Consider the following 19,315-nt stretch of genomic DNA (forward strand, 5'->3'; position numbering starts at 1 on the left):
AGGGTTGGTCCCTTATCTGGCGGCCCTGGGTTCTCTGCTGGTGTACATCAATGCGGCTTTATCGATTCACCTAAGACAGGGATTTCTCTGAAAACTCCATAGCTCATCACAGCACTACCATCACTCATGCCATTACTAATGCTGCTACTGAAATATTAATAAAACTCTAGCCGGTTTCAAAGGGTTGTACTGAATTGCTTACAGAAGGACTTCCATGCTGAGAAAAAAATTACAAGCATAACAGGATTTCAACAGTAATTATTTAAACCTATTTATCTTTCACTTGTCCACCTTTTTTTTCCCCTTGGCTTGACTGACATTCGACGTTATTCGTGTATTAAGTGAGTTTCCCTTCCCCAGGGAACCACAGCCTCCCTGCCTCAGTTCTAAAGCCACAACACCACAGGAAGTCCTTCAAGAGGTACCAGGAGCAGAAAAACACTTTATTCCAAATATAACTATCTGAAAGAACAGATGACACAAAGGAAGCAGTTGGTTAAGCAAATTGCTCTCCGTATAAATACTTTCGGACTGTCAGGTTTGTACCAGTCCTTTCAAATGTCGTTCTGTGTTTCTAGCAAATTATTTTAAAATCAAATTACTTGTTTCCTGCTTCAGAGGGCATGTGGTCTAAAATATATTCTAACTTTAATAAATTAAATTATGCATGTCCAAGCCTGTAGCCTCTGCATAAGAATGTATTATATACAATTTCTAAGCACAGTTTAGCCCTGATCTTCACAGGCCAAAGACTGCTCCATAACCATCGAGTTACAGTTCCATCCCTGTCAAAAACTGACAGTCTTTAAGGCACATCTATTGGAAACTGTGCAATATTCAGGGGAGAGGCTAACGTGTGCACAAGTAAGGCGCTCGCCCATAAAAAGGAGTTTTTTTAATGCAATGTGCATACAACTTAGTACCAAGTAATCTTAATGGCATGATATTGGTTATAGCACTAAAACAACAGAAACAATTGTTTCGTGTTAAAACTGCAGTGCGATCGGAGGTGACATCTCAAGTTCATTTATGCAGAAAGGTTGTGCTCTGGGATTCATTAGGAACTCTGCAGTGTATGAGAACAGACTGTGTAACTCAGTTGATCTGACGAATACGCAAGTTGTTAAGCGAATTATTGCGCTAAGCTAAAGTCAAATGCCAAACTTGTGCCAGTTCTCTATTTGCTAAGCCCTCTGTGTGGAACCAAGCCTTCACAACACTTTCCTAGAGACTAAAACTCCAGGAAATGGGCACCCAGCTACTACCCAGAAATTATACTTGCATCAAGTATCCGATGAGTTAACATTCATTAAAACTAATGAAATATATCCTGGCAAATTATCCAACAGGGACAACATGCTCCTGTACTCAGTCAAAGATTTGGTTCATCATCGTGTCTTTTCAGGCTGGTACTGCAAGTTGTAAGGTGGGAGAAAATGTCTAAGAGAAATAGACTCTTCAAAACAATCTGGTTTTATGGAGCGATCTCAACAGGAGCATTAGGGAATCAACTTAGTTTTGGCAAACAACTGATGTCAGCCCTGGTAAGCCACTCTCATGAGATGCAGCAGTCGCATTTCCAGCACACAGATCCTGAAGATCAGCACAGACCCATCTGAGGAAAGGTGCCTTTGGTTTATGTTGTTTAACTTCAGACTGTTTGCTTTTGTTCTGATTCCAGATGATTTGTTCTTCTGGCAGCAACGGCAGCAGGTTTATCTGCTGTAAAGCTCCCCACCGTGGGTGGTTTATATAATTTGTTTTTAATTTTTGTATCAAGTGCCATGTTGCCAAGGCAATACACATTATGTTAATATTTATTGATTTGGTTGTTTTCATAATTTATAAAGTAAAGCCATTCAGTGATATAAAAACTTTGCGCATGCAAACAGAGATTGGGAGCCCAGGACAGACCTGAGCTCCTTTAGAGCACACACCAAGAGTTCATTCACCTCTGCTCTGATCTGGGCCCTAAAAAGAGGTGATCTGCCAATACTGCACCAGCAATTAGCACATGGAGGAGGAAGGACTCAGTGTTGTCCCCTTGCATGCCGCAGGTCAGTTGTAGCACCAGAAAAACAGCAACCAGATTGAAAATAGAGCATAATCTGGGTGACATCTCAAGTGTGTTTGTGCACGGACCCACATACTTGTTTGCTGACACAAATAAATACAAAGGCTCCACACTGCATTCTGCCTCTGAAAAGCACAGATCGGCTAATTGTTTCAGGCTCAAATGGGGATTAGTGCAAATGCCACTCCTTTGGAAAGAGGACTTGCTGTTGGCAAAACAAGACAAATACCTGTCATCAGCACGGATTCACTTTATTCCTTCCCCACGGAAATACCATTTTTTTCCATCCTGTGCGAACAAATTTAGAAAGAGGATCCCAGGACCTGTCTTTCAGAGGGTGATCAGCTCAAATGGGTTCTCCTGATGCTTCACTCACTGCCTAGATCATGACCCTAGTTTGTAACATTTGTTCCCCGATTCCCTGGCCGCGGCTGTTGTGGGAAAGAAGACGTGCAAAGCCTTTGATAGCAGGAAGCTTCCTCTCCTAAGCAGGTGGGGAGGCAAAAAATGGGAATTGGCTCTGGAGGCCTTCCCCTCTTGTAACTGTCACTGCAGAGTCAGCAAGTGAGGATGATGGATGTGGCAGGATATAGTTGATCTAAGTTACTTTATGAGGTGTGCTGGGTATCCCCTGTTTCTGGTGCACAGCGCAAATACAAACTGCCCTTGCTCAGTCCATGGTGCAATGGGAAGCTTCAACCCTAGGTATCATCTTCTCTGCTCCCTGCTGGGTTCATGCATCCTTCTGTCTATTTGAAGACCAATTTTGAGATATTAATGGGATCTCAGGGATGTCCAGGTTCTGCAGTTGCTTTCCAGGAATTAGATTGTCAGGACATTCCAGAGTGGTGGAGGCTCTCCCTAGCACACCCTCCCCAAGTCTGCACATGCTTGGCCATAGAGGTGGGACCCTACTTTACCACAGGACATGGCTTGTCAGAGGAAGCATCATCAGCTGACAAGGGTGCTAGCAACAGAAACATCGTTGCTTTACATAGAGGACTGACAGTATGAAATTAAGCCTCCTTGAGAAACACAGCTCAATAGATCATCAATTAGTAATTTAATAGATGAAAACATTATAACCTGCAAAGCTTCCTAAAGCCAGTTTTCAGATACAATAATAGAAGTCTGAAGAGCTTTTTGTGTGTAGTAAACCCAGTTCCTCGGTGTGGCACACATAGTTACGAGAGGACTGTTTACTCTCCAAAGTAATTGTTGATGTTTGTGTTCCTTCTTGCAGACAGCTATGGATTTCATAAAATTACTGTGCCTGGTAGCAATTGGCATCCTTTCTCAGCAACAGTTTGCATCTAGTAACTGGCACCCTTCCTCTGCAAAGAAGCCAAGAAGTAAATGATCGTGAAAACCGAACTGTTTATATCCTACCTCTACATAAGTGGAGAAGCAAGCAGATTGCAATGCTGCTGAAATACGGCGAGCTTGCATTACTGCCTCCATGGCACCTGTCTGGTGTGTAAAGTAAACAGGAGACTACAGTCTGCAGAGCTGTTGGGCTGACAATTCTCAGATATGCTGTATTTAGTCTTTCTGAAAAGCCCTGAAACATCTGAGCTAAAATGGGAGAGAAATAAATAACCGCGAACCAGGGAAACAGATCATGAGTTCTGAGTACCAAACCAGATCGTTTATGATCTTTGTTCTTGCCTTTCACAAATAAATGTAAATCCTCGAGGCACCAATAAAATCAGTGGATTTGCCTTTCTTCACATTTGGCATGAGAAGAAAAATCACCGGATAGATGAGGAAAATCCCCTTGCTTCCTTAATACGAGAAGGGGAAGATTAATATCACTTACTCTGCTAGGAACAAAAGGGGGCTGGTGTGCAGCTGTCAATTTTAAGTGTGCACATTTAAGAATCTCTCTAACCCGCTTTGAAGAATTGCTTCTGTAAAGCAGGGTTGCCGCTACTCTGTTTAATGAGAAATCAGAGGAAAACCCGGAGCGATACCACAGCACAGCGCTAGGATTACAGCGAAGGCACTGACAGGGCTCACGCTGCCTGACGATCGTTTACAAGTGCATGTTATTAGCAGACTACAGCGTTTGCGAGACTGTTGTGAAGCGTGTGAAGTCCTACCTTAAGGTTGCAACACATGCTCAGAATTTAAGACTTGGCAGTTCCTCAGAGAGGGTATAAAAACTGCAAAGAGAAACTCCAAACCTGGTTACTTGAGACTCGTCACCCCCACTCTCCATCCTATGCCACCTGGTCCATCACTACACTTCAACAGAAACCACCAGACATCACACTAGCTTCGTAGACCAATTTTTGTTCCTCCCAGTCTTTTCTCTTCCTAGTCATCTATGCAAAAGCCAGAAACAATCCAGTGCAAATGGACCGGTCAAGCATCAGAATTAGAAGGTTTTGCTTGTATTTACCATGTGAATCCATCTGGATTTTTTTATTTTTTCTTTTTCTGGATGACTTTATGGGACCCCTGTTTATTAAAACCAAATCACTAACCCATGCATATGGAGAGCAATATGGGCAAAACAAGTCAGTCACAGTTGTCTTTGAGTTCAGAAGCAGCACAGGCTGTGAATGTACCAGTAGACTAAATGATGCCCCTCACTTGGGCATCCACAGGTCCCAAGGGAGATTCCAATTGAGCTATCATCTGTCAGAGTTAATGCCATTGTGGTTTGAACTTACGCCTATGTAGCTAAACACAGAACTTGTCCTCTTGGTGGGCCTCAGAAACACCCCCTCTTCTCCCCCCAAAAAATATTGTGGGGTATTTGGAAGCAAAATGTAGCACTTGCCCTAGAAGAAAATGCACCCATGAGTAATTAGCTGGAAGAAAATACCAGAATCTGGCCTTTAAAATGCAGAATGGTGGAGGGTAAGGCTGGCCAGAAACCTCAGCTGTTCAGCAGATGCTGTTAACAGCAAAACCTCCCCTGGAATCAGCCTGCCCTGGGGTTTTCTTTCATTTTGAATAAAGGTGAACTAGAACTTTGCCAGACAAACATCACCACAGCCACTAACTGCTCGAGCCGCACGAGCACTGGGTGCTTTGCCAAACATCCTCCTTCGAGGAGGGAAACCAGCTTAGCAGTGCTCCTTCTTGGATTAATCCACAACATTTTAAGCGTTTGAACTCTGGCCGCAGAGGAACAAGGCGTGTTCTTTCTAATGGCTTCTGCCTTGCTGGCCCAAGCTCTTTTCCCACACTGGGCAGCACACTGCCCATAATAAAACGCAGATTCATTATTCCAAGGGTTGACTCTTAAAATTAGTCTAAGTGGGAGAACTTGGCAAAAAGATGGACTGCCACAGTTAATTTAGCCTGTTATCAATTCAATAGGCTTAAATAGGCAGTGAAAGTGTTTCATAAGTGTTCATTGTTCGGAGTTCAAGCCCATACCTTCTGCTAAATTGCGTTTTGAAGTTTAATCACAATCTACTTTGTTTCTTTTGGTAATTGGGATCTCTCCACAGTATAATACGAAGAACTGAAACTAATGGGTTCCTCCAATGGAAGTTTAAATTTTGGAAGTTTGCCTCAAAAGTGCAATGACTGAGAGTGCCTGAAATAACTTGGAACCTTTCACCCAAATAAGGCGTTAATATTTTGATCATTAGGGGGATCTCATATTATTACAGGCAACAGCAGCAAAACAAATCATTATTTTAAATTTTGTTATTTTAGACCACAATTAAAGCAAGTCATTTCAACCCTCTGACAGACACACACACACAGACATGCACTGTCTCACTTGGCACAGGAGCTGTTGGGGAACTGGCTACTGTTCACTTTGTCCAAAATGTTAAATGTCGACATTTTCTTTTACCAAAGGGAGAAACAGTGAGAAATGCTCATTTCTGGGCAGCCTTTTGCTCCAGGGAGGGATATGGATACTGGGAAATGGCACCCAGTGGGCTGTGACTGACACGTTGTCCATGGTCTGGGCACTTGTCCAAATGCATGTTGTCAAGTCCGCTACGCCTGATATCGGTTCTTTCAATGCCAGGCTTTTTTTTTTGCTTTGCTTTTTTTTTCTTTTCCCTCCCTCCTCTTTCTCTCCTCCATCAGCTCCCTGTGTTTTCTGCACCTTAGGCATTATGCTGTGGACAAATATATTTCCCTGCCACCTCATACTGAATAAGCATCCTAAAACCTTTGTTTGCAGTGTGACTGCTCTAATCACGTCAGCAGAGATCTGGCATAGTGTCTTCTCATTCTGCCCCATCGTACTGAAACAAAATAAATGCAAATAACTCTCTATATGTAAAGGCAAAGATGCAAGCATAGGTGCTTAAAATCTGCTGCTGCAATTTGCAGTCCTTTATCTTAATGGCCTTGCTGCTCTTCTTCAAAAGGTAATAAATACAGCAATATTCTATTTTATTGCTGCAAATAATTGATGATTAATTGAGCTGTATGCAGTTTTCAAGAAATGCAAACCAAAACATACAGTTCAAAAAGTGAGAAATCCAGGCAAACTGCTTGTCCAATAATAATGAAAAAAAAACCCCTGCTATCTTACTTAATCATCAGAAAAATATGGGCCCAAATAAAGCTGACAGGAAGAATGCTGGAAGATTTATTCTGTGCTGCATGCATATGTACACGTAGGCTCCCTCTTCTACCAGTAAGAACTGGGGAGTCATCAACAGACTTCAAAGGTATTTTATCCAGTGGCACTAAAAGAGAATGTGGACTACAGACTGGAACTGAAAACAGACAGGGTATAAATACTGTTTGAAAGGGCATTACGTTTCCTGACAGTAAAGTATACTTCCTGCAGTAAAAGGCTGAAATCAATGTACTCTGTCAAATAAACACATGACATCATGGTATCTCTGATTTATGGATATTAAAATTATTAGGAGCATAAGACATTGTCACAAATGGTTTTATAGCAAAATCTTTATGCACTGGCATTTTTATGGCGATTTTCAATAATTTCAGCTACGCTCATGTTAACCTGGAATAATTCTATTGACTTTTACAGAATCGCTTCATGTTTAGGAGCAGGTCTGTAACGCACAGAAATTGTACAGTAAAATATCCACTGTATATACAAAGGGAACAGATGTGGGTCCAGATGTGGATGGTGAACTCTCTGTTACCTGAGACATTTCATTCTTTTCTCTGTCTTACAAATGATGTATCATAGCTAAAGCAAATTTATAGGCTCTGCATAGAAATTATTGGTTGAAGTCTTTCACTTCTGGGGTGCATCAAAAGGAGCGTGGCCAGCAGGTCAAAGGAGGTGATCCTCCCCCTCTACTCTGCCCTGGTCAGGCCCCACATGGAGTATTGTGTCCCATTCTGGGCTCCCCGGTACAAAAAAGACAGGGATCTCCTGGAAAGAGTCCAGGGGAGGGCTACGAAGATGATTAAAGGACTGGAGTATCTCCCCTATGAGGAAAGGCTGAGTGAACTGGGGCTGTTCAGCCTTGAGAAAAGAAGGCTAAGAGGGAATCTGATTAATGTTTGTAAATATCTCAAGTGTGGGACACAGGGGGAAATGGCCAGCCTCTTTTCAATCATCTGTGAAGACAGAACAAGGGGCAATGGCTTCAAGTTGGAGCACAGGAAGTTCTGCATCAATATGCAGAACTTCTTCAGTGTTGGTGACAGAGCCCTGGGACAGGCTGCCCAGGGGGGTTGTGGAGTCTCCTTCTCTGGAGATATTCAAGACCCATCTGGACGCCTCCCTGTGCGACATGTCCTAAGGAACCTGCTTTGGCAGGTGAGTTGGACCCAATGATCTCTTGAGGTGCCTTCCAACCCCTACGTTTCTGTGATTCTGTGTTATGAGAAAGCTAAAACATGGTGATCCTAAGGGTCCTCTCTGATCTCAAAATTATGAATCTCTCATAGAAACACGCAAAAATAAAAGCTATCAGAAACAGTTTCACCTTGTCAAATGAAATCAAATGAGTCCGTAATTGTGAAATTAATATGGAGAAGAGACTAAAAGGTTGGGGGGGTCGATGCAGTTCAGAGCAACGCAGAAACTGTCCTATTGGATAGAGACTACAGAGGCAGCCAGCTCTGTCACTGACGTGTACAGAGGCAGTTCCTCATCTAAAGTCGGGAAAAATGATTTTCCTGGCAGATATGTTTGGTGGAGCCCAGAGAAGGGTTTACATGGAGGAGAATTGCCAACTGAGGAAAAAATGTGAATACAACTGAGAAAGCAAGGCATGCTCTGGGGCCATGAACATTGGTTCAATGAGCAAAATCCAGGCAACGTACATTCCTTGGGTCCTCTGTGCAGACCCAGACCCAAATCTCTTGGAAATCACAGCATAGGTGCTGCTCTGCTTTGAATGTGTCTACAAAGAGGATGCTGAGAAGCGTGGTGGTGCAGGTGGGAAACCCTGATAGACAATGAAAGACACTGTCCCCTTCCTGTGGGCAATATTCCTTGCTGGTTCATGGGAAGGTGAGACCTAGCAGGCACAATAACAACTCTCTGCTATTTAAAGGATTTCCACAGCCAGGGGTAAGCCTTGAGCAAGAGGATGGGCCAGCCCTCCACTGGCTTTGAAGTCTCAGGATGGCACGAATCAGTCACGGTGGGAGCTGGGACCTGGTTGCTGTGCACAAAAAAGGTAGCACGGCCTCGGTGTGCGTGCCTGGTGTCAAGGAAGGGGTAAGAAGCTGCAGAGCGCTCCATCCCAGCAGCAGGCAGCCAGCACTTTCCATATGACCCAATTAGCCACTCCGTCGGAACAAATCAATAATGGCATTTTCTGAAGACAAGCAGGCAAGTGCTGCTGGCTTGGCACGGCGCTGCATGTAAAAGTACAAAGGTGTTATCTCTGCTGAAAGCTGCATCAGTGCCTGGCTCTGCTGCTGCAGAGGGGGCAAATAGGAGATGTGGCCGAGAGCCACTAGTCACCGCAGCATGGAGTTTCTTCTCAGTGGCATGCTACAGACAGGTCAAGTTGAGGATGATAGTTTGCATAAGGCAGAACAAGAAGTAATTAAATTTAAGAAGGGGAGAAGGCAATAACAGCCTTGTTGGACTGTGTCAAAAAAGAAGGAAAGGGTAAAGCCTTTGTCTGAGGTTGTAGTAATGAGTTTTCCCAATTGCAGGAACTCATCAATGCAGAAAAATAATCAGATGCCACGCCAAAAGACCTGGACGTTGTAGAGGTGGGTGGTAATAGGAATAAGACAGAGTTCTGTGGTGTAAGTGGAGGACACGGTACTTTGGGGACTGCTTCAGGACACCTAGTGTCATCTGGAACCTCCTTTTAGTCTATCGCAGGATTTCTCTGAACCATAAAGTCATGCTGTTGTGACAAAGGCACACACCTTTCTGGGCTACAGCTGTGGGCACCTTGAAGGCAAGAAATACTAAAATAGGAATTCTGAAGATTTAAGCTTTGGAGTTAGTGGTACGAAGCCTCTGATGTGGAGTTAAATTTCTTTTAACTCAGTGGAGTTAAATTTCAGGTAAATTCTGGTGGGATCCTCTGTGTCAGCTGGACTCTGTTGTCCCATCACCACCTTACTGCCCCCATAGTCTGGTTCTTACTCCTTCAGGATACTGTCCCACATGAAAAGATGGTCTTTGTAAGCAATTAGAAGAAACTCTATGGAGATTCAAGAAAATAATTTCCACATTTTAATCATTTAGGGAGACAAAATGAGAAGCCAGAATACCCTTCAGAAGATTCAACCAGCATGTTGCTGTCATTGCTGCTGAGCTTTTGGGAGCTGTTCCTGCTAGGACAACATATATTTAAATGACACATCTCAAAGACAGAGAAAAAAATTGAAGACAATTTTAATGTAATGGAAAGTTATTTGGACATCAGTCTGACTGGATGGGTGATATTTTTGTTGTGATTATACTTGTTTTCATTGTAAGGTTAAACTTCTCATCAAATCCTGAAGAAATCTTGTGGGCTGACAAGGAAAGACTTGCACTACGAGCAGAGCAAGGAAGGGGGTTAGGTAAGGCCCTTAGGGAAAACATTGCAGTGACTGGCATCAACACAGGCATCACATAATAAAAATGAATCAGTTAAGTTCAAGGTGGACCTTTCTTAGCCTCACTCCTCTTCTGCCAGCTCCTTGCACCTGTGCCTGACTTCTATCACTCAGCTTTTCTTTCTGATCCTTTCACCATATGTGTGGGCTACAGGCATATGTCTCCTGGCTCTCTGAGCTGGCAGAGTATCTCACTTGCATCTCAGTAATCAAAGGAGATTTCGAAGCTATCAGGTGGGTTTTCCCCCTCTGAAACCCTCTCAGTGACAGTGCCACAAATTGGTAGCTTTCAGGAAGACGGCTGCTGCCAGGGAAAGCTTTGATAATAGAAATGGCAGCTGAAATTTAAACTAAGACATTTCTATTACTCAGAGGAAAATGTGCAGTCACAGAAGGGTTTCTCATCATCTGAAATTTCAACCTGCTGCAGGTAGCACTGTGGGGCCCATTTCTCATAGCCACAACGGCTTACTTCAGAGTAGTTTTGTGACTTTCCCAGAAGAGCACAGCATTGGTTCAGAAGCTGTAATCTGAGCTGATCATCACCCTAAAATACCCCGTTGAGATCAACAACTTTGTGGTTCCTCTTTAGACCAGCCCCCTTTAGCCTCTCCATCATGACAGAAGGGTCTGGCATGATGTGAGCACATGATGAGCAGAATGAGGTACAAAGAAAATGTAAGGACTAAGGATTTAAGGACTGTGTAGATCTACCTAGCCATGTGCCTGAGAGGCATGCAGACATATACTCCCTGTGTATGCATCTCCTTTTGCCTCTTCCCCTACACTATCTCACCAAAACCTACACACATGAGGAGGGAGGTCAATTCTGACAGTGCTGCTAGAGGGCAGCTAAAATTCCAGGTCAGCCAACAAATTTAAAGTGAAGCAAGGTACATTGTCTTCTTCTGAGAAGTAAATATACATACACATTCTCTTTGTACATGCTAAAATATTTAAATATGTAAAATTATGGACTATAATTAGGGTGAGTTAGAATAGATTTGAATGTTTAGTGTACCCTTGGTAGTTCTTGTTTCGTTTCTGTATGATGCCCTCCACACAGAAAGATACTTCACTGTAATTGTGCCCTTTCAGTGCAATCATGTAAATTTTGCTCTTGTTCATGTTGTGCCTTTGTGAGCTTTGCTGTACTTATAGCGGCCATCCTGGAGGGAAGGACCACCAGGGATTAAAGCTCCTGGGAGTGAGTGTGGAAGTTTATTCCCCAGAATCCCATCGGGCTGCCCTTGATACAAGGGTTAGCATGCTGTAATGCTCACAGCTCTATACCCAGGGAACTTGGATTTCAGACTGACCTCCAAGTGTCATAATATCTTGTGCAGTGTCGATCAAGAGGGGTGGTTTTTTTGTGGGCCCGGAGATCATACGTCTGTGGAATGGGCACCATTAAAAATGACAGACTTTTTGATCATCTGAGATCTGCTTCCTCATGGCTGTGTTCTGCATGGAGACATTTACAGCTGCACAAGTTTATTAGGGTTTTGCAGGAAAGCAAATGAAAAGCTCATTATACTGTTATCATTTTGCTGTTGAGCTTCTTCCTATTTTTGTTTTTCATTATGCCAACGTATTTTGAGTCTTCAAGTCAGAACCCCCTTGCATTCACACATTTCCCTCTCCAGAAATTTGATAACATTGTTTGCCAGATAAATGAATTTGCTTCTTGTTTGGACCTTTTCAGCAGAAGACCCCTCAGGCCTGCAGAAAAAGGTTGAAAACCATTGATCAGGGCTATGCACAGGGGAACGGCAGTGACCTGCAGCAGCTGTCTGTCAAATCCTGGAAAACACTGGTGACAAAGCTCATTAACACATTTCTGAACTCCATACCTTCTATTTAATGCACACACTAGCAGTGAACACTAAATCACAGCATCACAAGGTTGGAAAAGACCTTTAAGATCATCAAGTCCAACCATTCCCGTCTGATGCTAAACCATATCCCTAAGTACCTCATCTACCAGTCTGTTAAACACATCCAGGGATGGTGACTCAGCCCCCTCCCTGGGCAGCCTGTTCCAGGCCCTGACAACTCTTTCAGTGAAGAACTTTTCCCTCACATCTGATCTGACTCTGCCCTGGTGCATCTTTGTGCCATTTCCCCTTGTCCCACCTCCTGTCACCTGGCGGAAGAGACCATCTCCCATCTCTCTACAACCTCCTTTCAGGTAAAACTGTTATTTTACCACAATCCAAATGTCTTATGGTGCCATGACAATGTTACTCTGATGTTTATTGAAAAAATAATGGAAAGGTACAGTGTGTATTTTGGTTTGCTTGTCCTACTGGGTTTTGCTTCCTCCTGCTTTGTTTCACTCTGAATCCCCCATGTTTTTATTACATATGATAAACATTTCAACATTACTGAAACATTTGAAGAAGTTTTCTTAATAGTTTCAAATCAACTTTTATACATGATGTTTCTTTTCATTAAAATGCCTATTTTTTGACAACATTTATCTCCTTCATGACTCTGTTAGATCTCCCTAAATGTCTAACTCTCATTTACTTGCTGCACAGCATAAAATGCATTGCTACCTGTTCAGCCTACAAATACACACACCAGCACCCACACACTGTGCAGCTAAATAGGAATCCACATTTCTATAATTTTAAGGTACAGTAAGATGTAAAAATCCCAACCCCTCCTTGTTCTATGCTGCAGTTTAGTTTGCAATAGCAACATTGCTAATTATCTTAAAGAAGGTGGAATACACTGACACAACGTGCACACGTGTGCACACACACGTGCTTCCAGGCCTTGGGGATGCTTCTGTGCAAAGTTTCAACAAATTTTTGCTTTTCACCATGAAGGAAAAAATCTGAGTTTTCAATTTTGTAACTCTCTGTCAGATATAGCAGAAAGGTGTTGACATCTTTAACAGCCAAAAAGGAAACCAAACCAAAACTCCAGAAAATTAAACGCATTTGTACACAATTAAACACATTTACACTAGTCAGTGTTTGCAGATTGGCTTATACTGGGAAACCAATCTACTATATTCACATTTCACTTTTCAAGTGTACTCTCCTTGTAGGTTTAATTAATACAACAGTGTTGGGGATAGAAAAAGACTTTAAAGAAAAAGAATAGATATTTCCCATGTTACCCATGCTGATTCACAGGTCATTGCAATAAAAGTATTCCAAAAGATATAAAAAACTCCCTAAAAGGGTTTACCAAAACTTTTATATGTCTTTTTTGTTACCTTGTTGTCTATATGGACCGTGGGGCTTAATGATGAATTTTTCTGACCCCTTGCCCTTCAGGTCCCTAAGGGGACGGTCAATGTGTTAGACCTGCTGGTGAGTAGATACTCTAAGATTTCCACAATGAAGCAGGAAAAATTTACATTTAGCAGTCAATTTATCTCCACGTCATGACACAGAGTCCTTCCTTGAGGCTTTTTTAGGACAGCCTTTCTCTAAGGACAATTTTGCTTCAAAACTTTCTTCCCCTCAACCAAGAGATTGGGGCTTCCTCCTGACAGATGGATCTGAAACAGGAGCTTTGATCCAGTACCTGTTTAACTCTGTGGGTCTCAGCCAGCATCAGAGGATGCTGGATCAAGGCTGGAGGGTCTGGAAAATATTAGACAGATATGGTGTGTGGAGCCAAGAGATAAAGCTGCTAGAGAGGGGAGAGGGGTAGAAGAAGAGAAAGAAAAGTGTTCTTGTGAAGATTTTTCTGCTCTGCTTTACAACAACACTTCAAACTGAGTCCCAGAGTTTTCCAGCCTTTATTACTGGGTACTCTGGGGAAAACAAAAATCAGCTGTATCACACCAAAGAACAGGCAAATAACTATTTTTCCTGTCCGAACATGTACAATTTCATATATTCTCCATTTCTCAGGTACCTTGTCATATAGCCTCTAGTTAAGAGAACTACCTGGCCTTCTATTCTTGCTGCATAAATCAAACCAAGACATTGCCCATTTTTCCATATCAAGTAAAATCCCCTGTCAGAGTACCTAAGACTTGTTCTGCAAAATTCCCATGATTCAGCTGAAAGAAAAGAAACAATAGTGTCCTGTGTGAGAAAGGGTTTAATTGCTCTTGTTAGAAGAATTAATCTAGACAAGCACAAAGAATACAAAGAAAGGGAATGCCTCTTGTTGGAGACTGAATTTTGCTCTTGGATATGCATCTGTAACTTCTTCTGAAGTTAACAACATATCAAAGGCAGGATTAGGCCATAGGACATTTGCAGCATGAGCCATGGATCCAGATTAAGTGTGGGAACAAAGACCATCTTAATAAGATGTAACTAGAAAACATTTTGCTTGCCTACCTGTTCCATTTCCGTAAAGGTGCTCTGCTCCTCATCTTCCTCTTCAATATCCGACTCTCCCACAGCAATAGGAACACAAATGGACAGGTCAGGATTGGTCATAAAATCATCATTGTCTGTAATTCCTAGGTGTTTCTCCACATTTTTATTCATCCCATCCTCAGCATGGTTCTCTTTGTGATTCTCCATGTCTTTGCCAAGCTCGGTGGTTGTGTGACTGTTCACACAATTGTTAAGGGCACCTGTATTTTGGGCAGCAAGCTTCATCATGGCCTTCTTTTCAGCTGTTGTCTTTGGGTGCCGGAGGACGTTGCAGCAAAAGTCCCACGTCGTGTGTTTCACGTACTGAAGACCCCTGTTGATCCGAGCAAAAGCAAGCTGCAGGTTGTTCATCTCCCCATCCTCATCGGGTGCCGAGAGGTTGTCAGCGCTGAAAGAGCTTAGCAGCAAGGCAAGGAACAGGTTGAGCACCTGAATGAATAAAGTTAAAAGGAAATCAATGACCCTTAAATGTGGAGGATGAGTGGTCTTGGAAGCAGGAAGGTCTAAATCTCATCTTATCTGTGACACAACCCGTGTTTGCAGAAATATCTCTAATTATAGGTGGTTTCAGTAGGAAAAGGAAGTCTGCAGATACTTCTAAGCACATTAATTTCAGGTGCAGAAGTATACCATGGATAATAACACACTCTGACATTCCCTTTTCCCCTCTAACACCCCAAAACACAGAAAAGAAAACATAAAGCTCAGAAACAGAATATGGGATAAAATATCTATTGGAAGGTACATAATGTAAATATTCTCATAAGTGGCAATATAAAGAATTTCCTGTAATTACTACTATTCCATCTTGGAGAAAATTGCTAATTTCAGGAATAATTTACATCCAGGAAGGTACTTATATGTAGAAAACGACTACAGGAAGAATATTTCCAGGACTTTTCTGGCTTTTACTCAACGTGGATATTGTTTTTTATATTTCATAGTATAAAATAAATAGGGACCTAAACAAGTTTGAAAAGTGGGCCCACGTGAACCTCATGAGGTTCACCAAGGCCAAGTGCAAGGTACTGCACACGGGTTGGGGCAACCCCTGGTATCAATAAAGGCTGACCAATGAAGAGATTGAAAGCAGCCCTGTGGTGAAAGAGTTGGGGGTACTGGTGGATGAAAAGCTGGACATGACCTGGCAATGCACACTTGCAGACCAGAAAGCCGACCATGTCCTAGGCCGCATCAAAAGCATCGTGACCAGCAGGTCGAGGGGGGGATTCTGTCCACCTGTGTGCAGCTCTGAGGTCCTCAGCATGAGAACGACATGGACCTGTTGTAGCAATTCCAGAGGAGGCCATGAAGAGGATTGGAGGGCTGGACAACCTCTCCTATGAAGACAGGCTGAGAGAGTTGGGCTTGTTCAGCCTGGAGAGGAGAAGACTCCAAGGAGACCTTATTGTGGCCTTTCAATACTTAAAGAGGACTTATGAGAGAGATGGGGACAAACTTTACGGTAGGGCCTGTTGCGATGGGATAAGGGGTAATGGCTTTAAACTAAAAGAGAGTAGAATCAGACTAGATATTAGGAAGATATTTTTTACAATGGTGGTGGTGAGGTACTGGCACGGGTTTCCCAGGGAGATGGTAGACACCCCCTCCCTGAAAGTGTTCAGGGTCATGTTGGATGGAGCTTTGAGCAACCTGGTCTAGATGAAGATATCTCTGCTCACTTCTGAGGGTTTGTACTACATGACCTTTAAAGGTCACTTCCAACATAAACTATACTATGATTCTATGATAGCAATATACATATGCCTGGCACTCAAACCAAATAGTACATTTGGAAACATTTCTAAACATTTCTATGGATTTTCACTGATAGTCTTGATTTAATTATCCTCTGGGTCATGAAGGAAATCTATTGTGACTGTAAACAAACACCTAAGAGGTCATAGAGTTTCAAAACATTTTCCCTCCAGGCAGAAGGTGGCCATCACAACCAGGATTGATGTGGATCACTCTGAGCAGGACCCACCCCCAAAGCAGGCTTGGTTCTAGAAATGCTGGAAAAAACTATTTGGAGATTTTTCACAGGTGTATGAGATGACCCAAATTGAACCGGAGTCTACAAATTGGCTTCCTTTTCTTCCTGCAACTCCAGAACTGTCTGCCTTTACTGGTAGTGCATGGCAAGATAAGACACAACTACATATTTGGGTACTATATATTTGATAATTTTAGTATCTTTTTATATGCTTTCTTCTACCCCACTGTCCCTCCTCCCTCCCCCCCCAAACCAAACCGCAATTACATAATTACATCCAATAAATAAACCCAGCTTCTTCTAAAGGACCCTTCCAAGTTATACATCTTGCAGGCTGTATCACCGGTGCCTGTGCCTGGGACATTACACCAGCTCATAGCCTGAGGAGGAATGAATTACAGCTTTTGTGGCGGATTGACAAGGGAAAGAAACTCACACTGGAGGAAGATGCCTGGGATGATGGGAACGGGGCAAAGGTGACTCAAACCAATATCAGCTGAAATATATTTACCTAAAATAAGCTAGGACCAAATTGCCTGGTATCAACTCATCTGCTGCCTGTACAAGGTGGGTGGGTGGCAGCCCTTTGGCAATGCAAGGGAGAGATCAGTGCTGCAACACTTCTACCAGTTTAGCAATAAAATGGACTGTGTGAAGATATTTTCCCTGTGATCTCTTAATGCTACCTGAAATCCTTCTAAGTGCCTTGTTTTCTGTCTTTCTGATAGTATTTTAAATTGATAAAGTCTGCCAGACCAAAATTAACAGTATAAAAAATACTTCTATTTAACTGGACCTTACCAAAGAGCCACAAGCCCTGTTCTCTCCTATTTCAACTATTCAGAAAATAAGAGCTGGAATTTTGAAAACCTGGCCTTAATCACTCCGGTGACACTGCATTTGAAGTGTCCTGTCAGTACTGTTTTGTGAAGTACTTTTTGCAATCACCATGATTATAAATGAAAGCAGTTGATAGCACAGCAGATGCCCATGTCCTTTATGAACCACCAAGTGTTTATTGCTGCAGTGATCACTACCCTGCACTAAAGTAAAGTGAGATTAAAGCTAATTGTTTCTTAGCTGGTCCATCATATTTGAGTGTCACTTGTGTGGGTCTCCTCTTAATCATTGTGGCGGTCTGGTATGAATCAATCTTTCATTTCATATCACACTGGGAGGTATTGCAAGTGGTGTCTGATAGGTAGTTGAAAACCAGAGTACTGGATATACTGCCAAGCAGGTGGGAGCCCATCAGTGAAGGAGTCACTGGTAGAATCACTTGAGCCACTTTCAACCAAGTTTGATAGAAGGATGGGGTCCCAGGATAACCAGATTTCTACAAGTGTCCTGAAAACTAGCATGTGTTTAGAGAAGAGACACTGCCCAGGCTCAGAGTGCAGACAGAGCTTGGAACAAGCCATAGCATATCTGTCCTTCCCAGTGACAACACAGGGACATGGGATGGAGCTGGAGGAAGGGAAATGATAAAGTAATCCAGAATAGAAATCTTCTGGATTTTATAGGTTCTATTCAGTTACCTTGACAGAGGTCTATTGTTGTTTAAGGTTATCTGAGACAACTATCCCAGACATGTCTACAGGGGACATGTCTATATATACAAGGATGTATGTCCTCCTGAAGCTCCAGCTATCATCCAAGCAGGTCATGACTGGCAGTGTTTAGGAAACTGAATCACTCTTCAAGGATGGCCATTTGCCTCCAAACTCATATACCAAAGTTTGAGGATCTAATGAGGCATCTAAGCCTCATTTCAGTCAAAAGAAATTCATCCTGTAGACAAGGGAGCCTGATCAAATATAGGTGACCACATTAGTGTTGCATGCATCTGTTAACATGTAATCATCCAGTGAAAAGTGACCCTAGCATGCCCAAGTCATCCTGAGGCAACTGGCCAATAGGGGATACGATTATGGGAGATCTGTGTTTAGATGGAGGCCAGGCTGGATACCTTACACTATAACTGGTGGTACTAGACAAGACCGAGTCAAGCCCTAGTTATCTGCAGACTGTAGTGGTGGCTCAGATATCTCATCTACACATGAATACCTCCACCAAGGCACCCAAATTTGGTTATCTGAAGCTGGATTTCATCCTGTACGTCATTGATTCTGCTGTTCACAGAATAACTTGTTTGAACTGCCTTAATTTACTTTTCCATATTTCTTTCAGGTGTCAAACAACAGTTACATAAGTCTATCCAGATACACCGGCAGGTGTATATAATAGGTGGTAACATTCGTGGTGTTGTTATTTACCATGGATTACTAAAGCAGTGTTGTTTGCTTCTCAGAAATGCAGCTGACATTTTGCACAAAAAGCTATTTGCACTTCATGCTTTTAGCCAAAAATAAATCTCAAATATCATTCACTCCTTCCTTTATGAGCAGGTAACCTCAGAGGTGTATTGCTGGGCGTTCAAATAGAGTGAACTGCAGTATAAGCATTTTATGTTTACTTATTCTCCCCATTTCACTGTACACTGCATTTTCCAGAAAAATATATGCTCAACCCATGACACACCACATTTCCTGTAAAAGGTTACTAATAATATCCAGTTCTCCTGGTTGCTAACGCAATGCTTTCAGTTTAAGTAAAAGCAAACTAAAGACTAATTCAGTTTTCAAAAGCAATGGCAGATTTGTATGTCCATATGGATCCCCACAGAAAGAAATCTGCTTTCAAGAGACACTGAGCAACCAGGTCACATTTTCAGTCTTTGAGGTTAGGAATCAAATGACAGATGCACTCAAAGAAAATCCAACTCCTTCAGCACAATGATGTTAAGCATTTACCCTAATGACAATAGAGCTTTCTCAGGTTTCCTCACTTTTTAATGCCTTCCCAAAGCTAGTGACTCTGGTTATGGCATTGTAAGTCACA

At 42.5% G+C, this 19,315-nt stretch overlaps 1 protein-coding gene across 4 annotated transcripts in view; it reads right to left on the reverse strand.

Moving 5' to 3' along the window:
• Positions 1-19,315, reverse strand: part of SCN5A (sodium voltage-gated channel alpha subunit 5) — a gene marked incomplete at both ends in the record, with an annotated part of 175,248 nt that overhangs the window by 56,179 nt on the left and 99,754 nt on the right. For all 4 annotated transcript variants that reach the window (XM_084260116.1, XM_084260115.1, XM_084260114.1 and 1 more), the window contains one exon: positions 14,377-14,847. In XM_084260116.1, coding sequence (XP_084116242.1) covers positions 14,377-14,847 — 471 coding nt within the window. The remainder of the gene's footprint in view (positions 1-14,376; positions 14,848-19,315) is intronic.

Source organism: Gallinula chloropus (genome assembly GCF_964237585.1).
Source record: "Gallinula chloropus genome assembly, chromosome: 2".
Classification (NCBI taxonomy): domain Eukaryota; kingdom Metazoa; phylum Chordata; class Aves; order Gruiformes; family Rallidae; genus Gallinula; species Gallinula chloropus.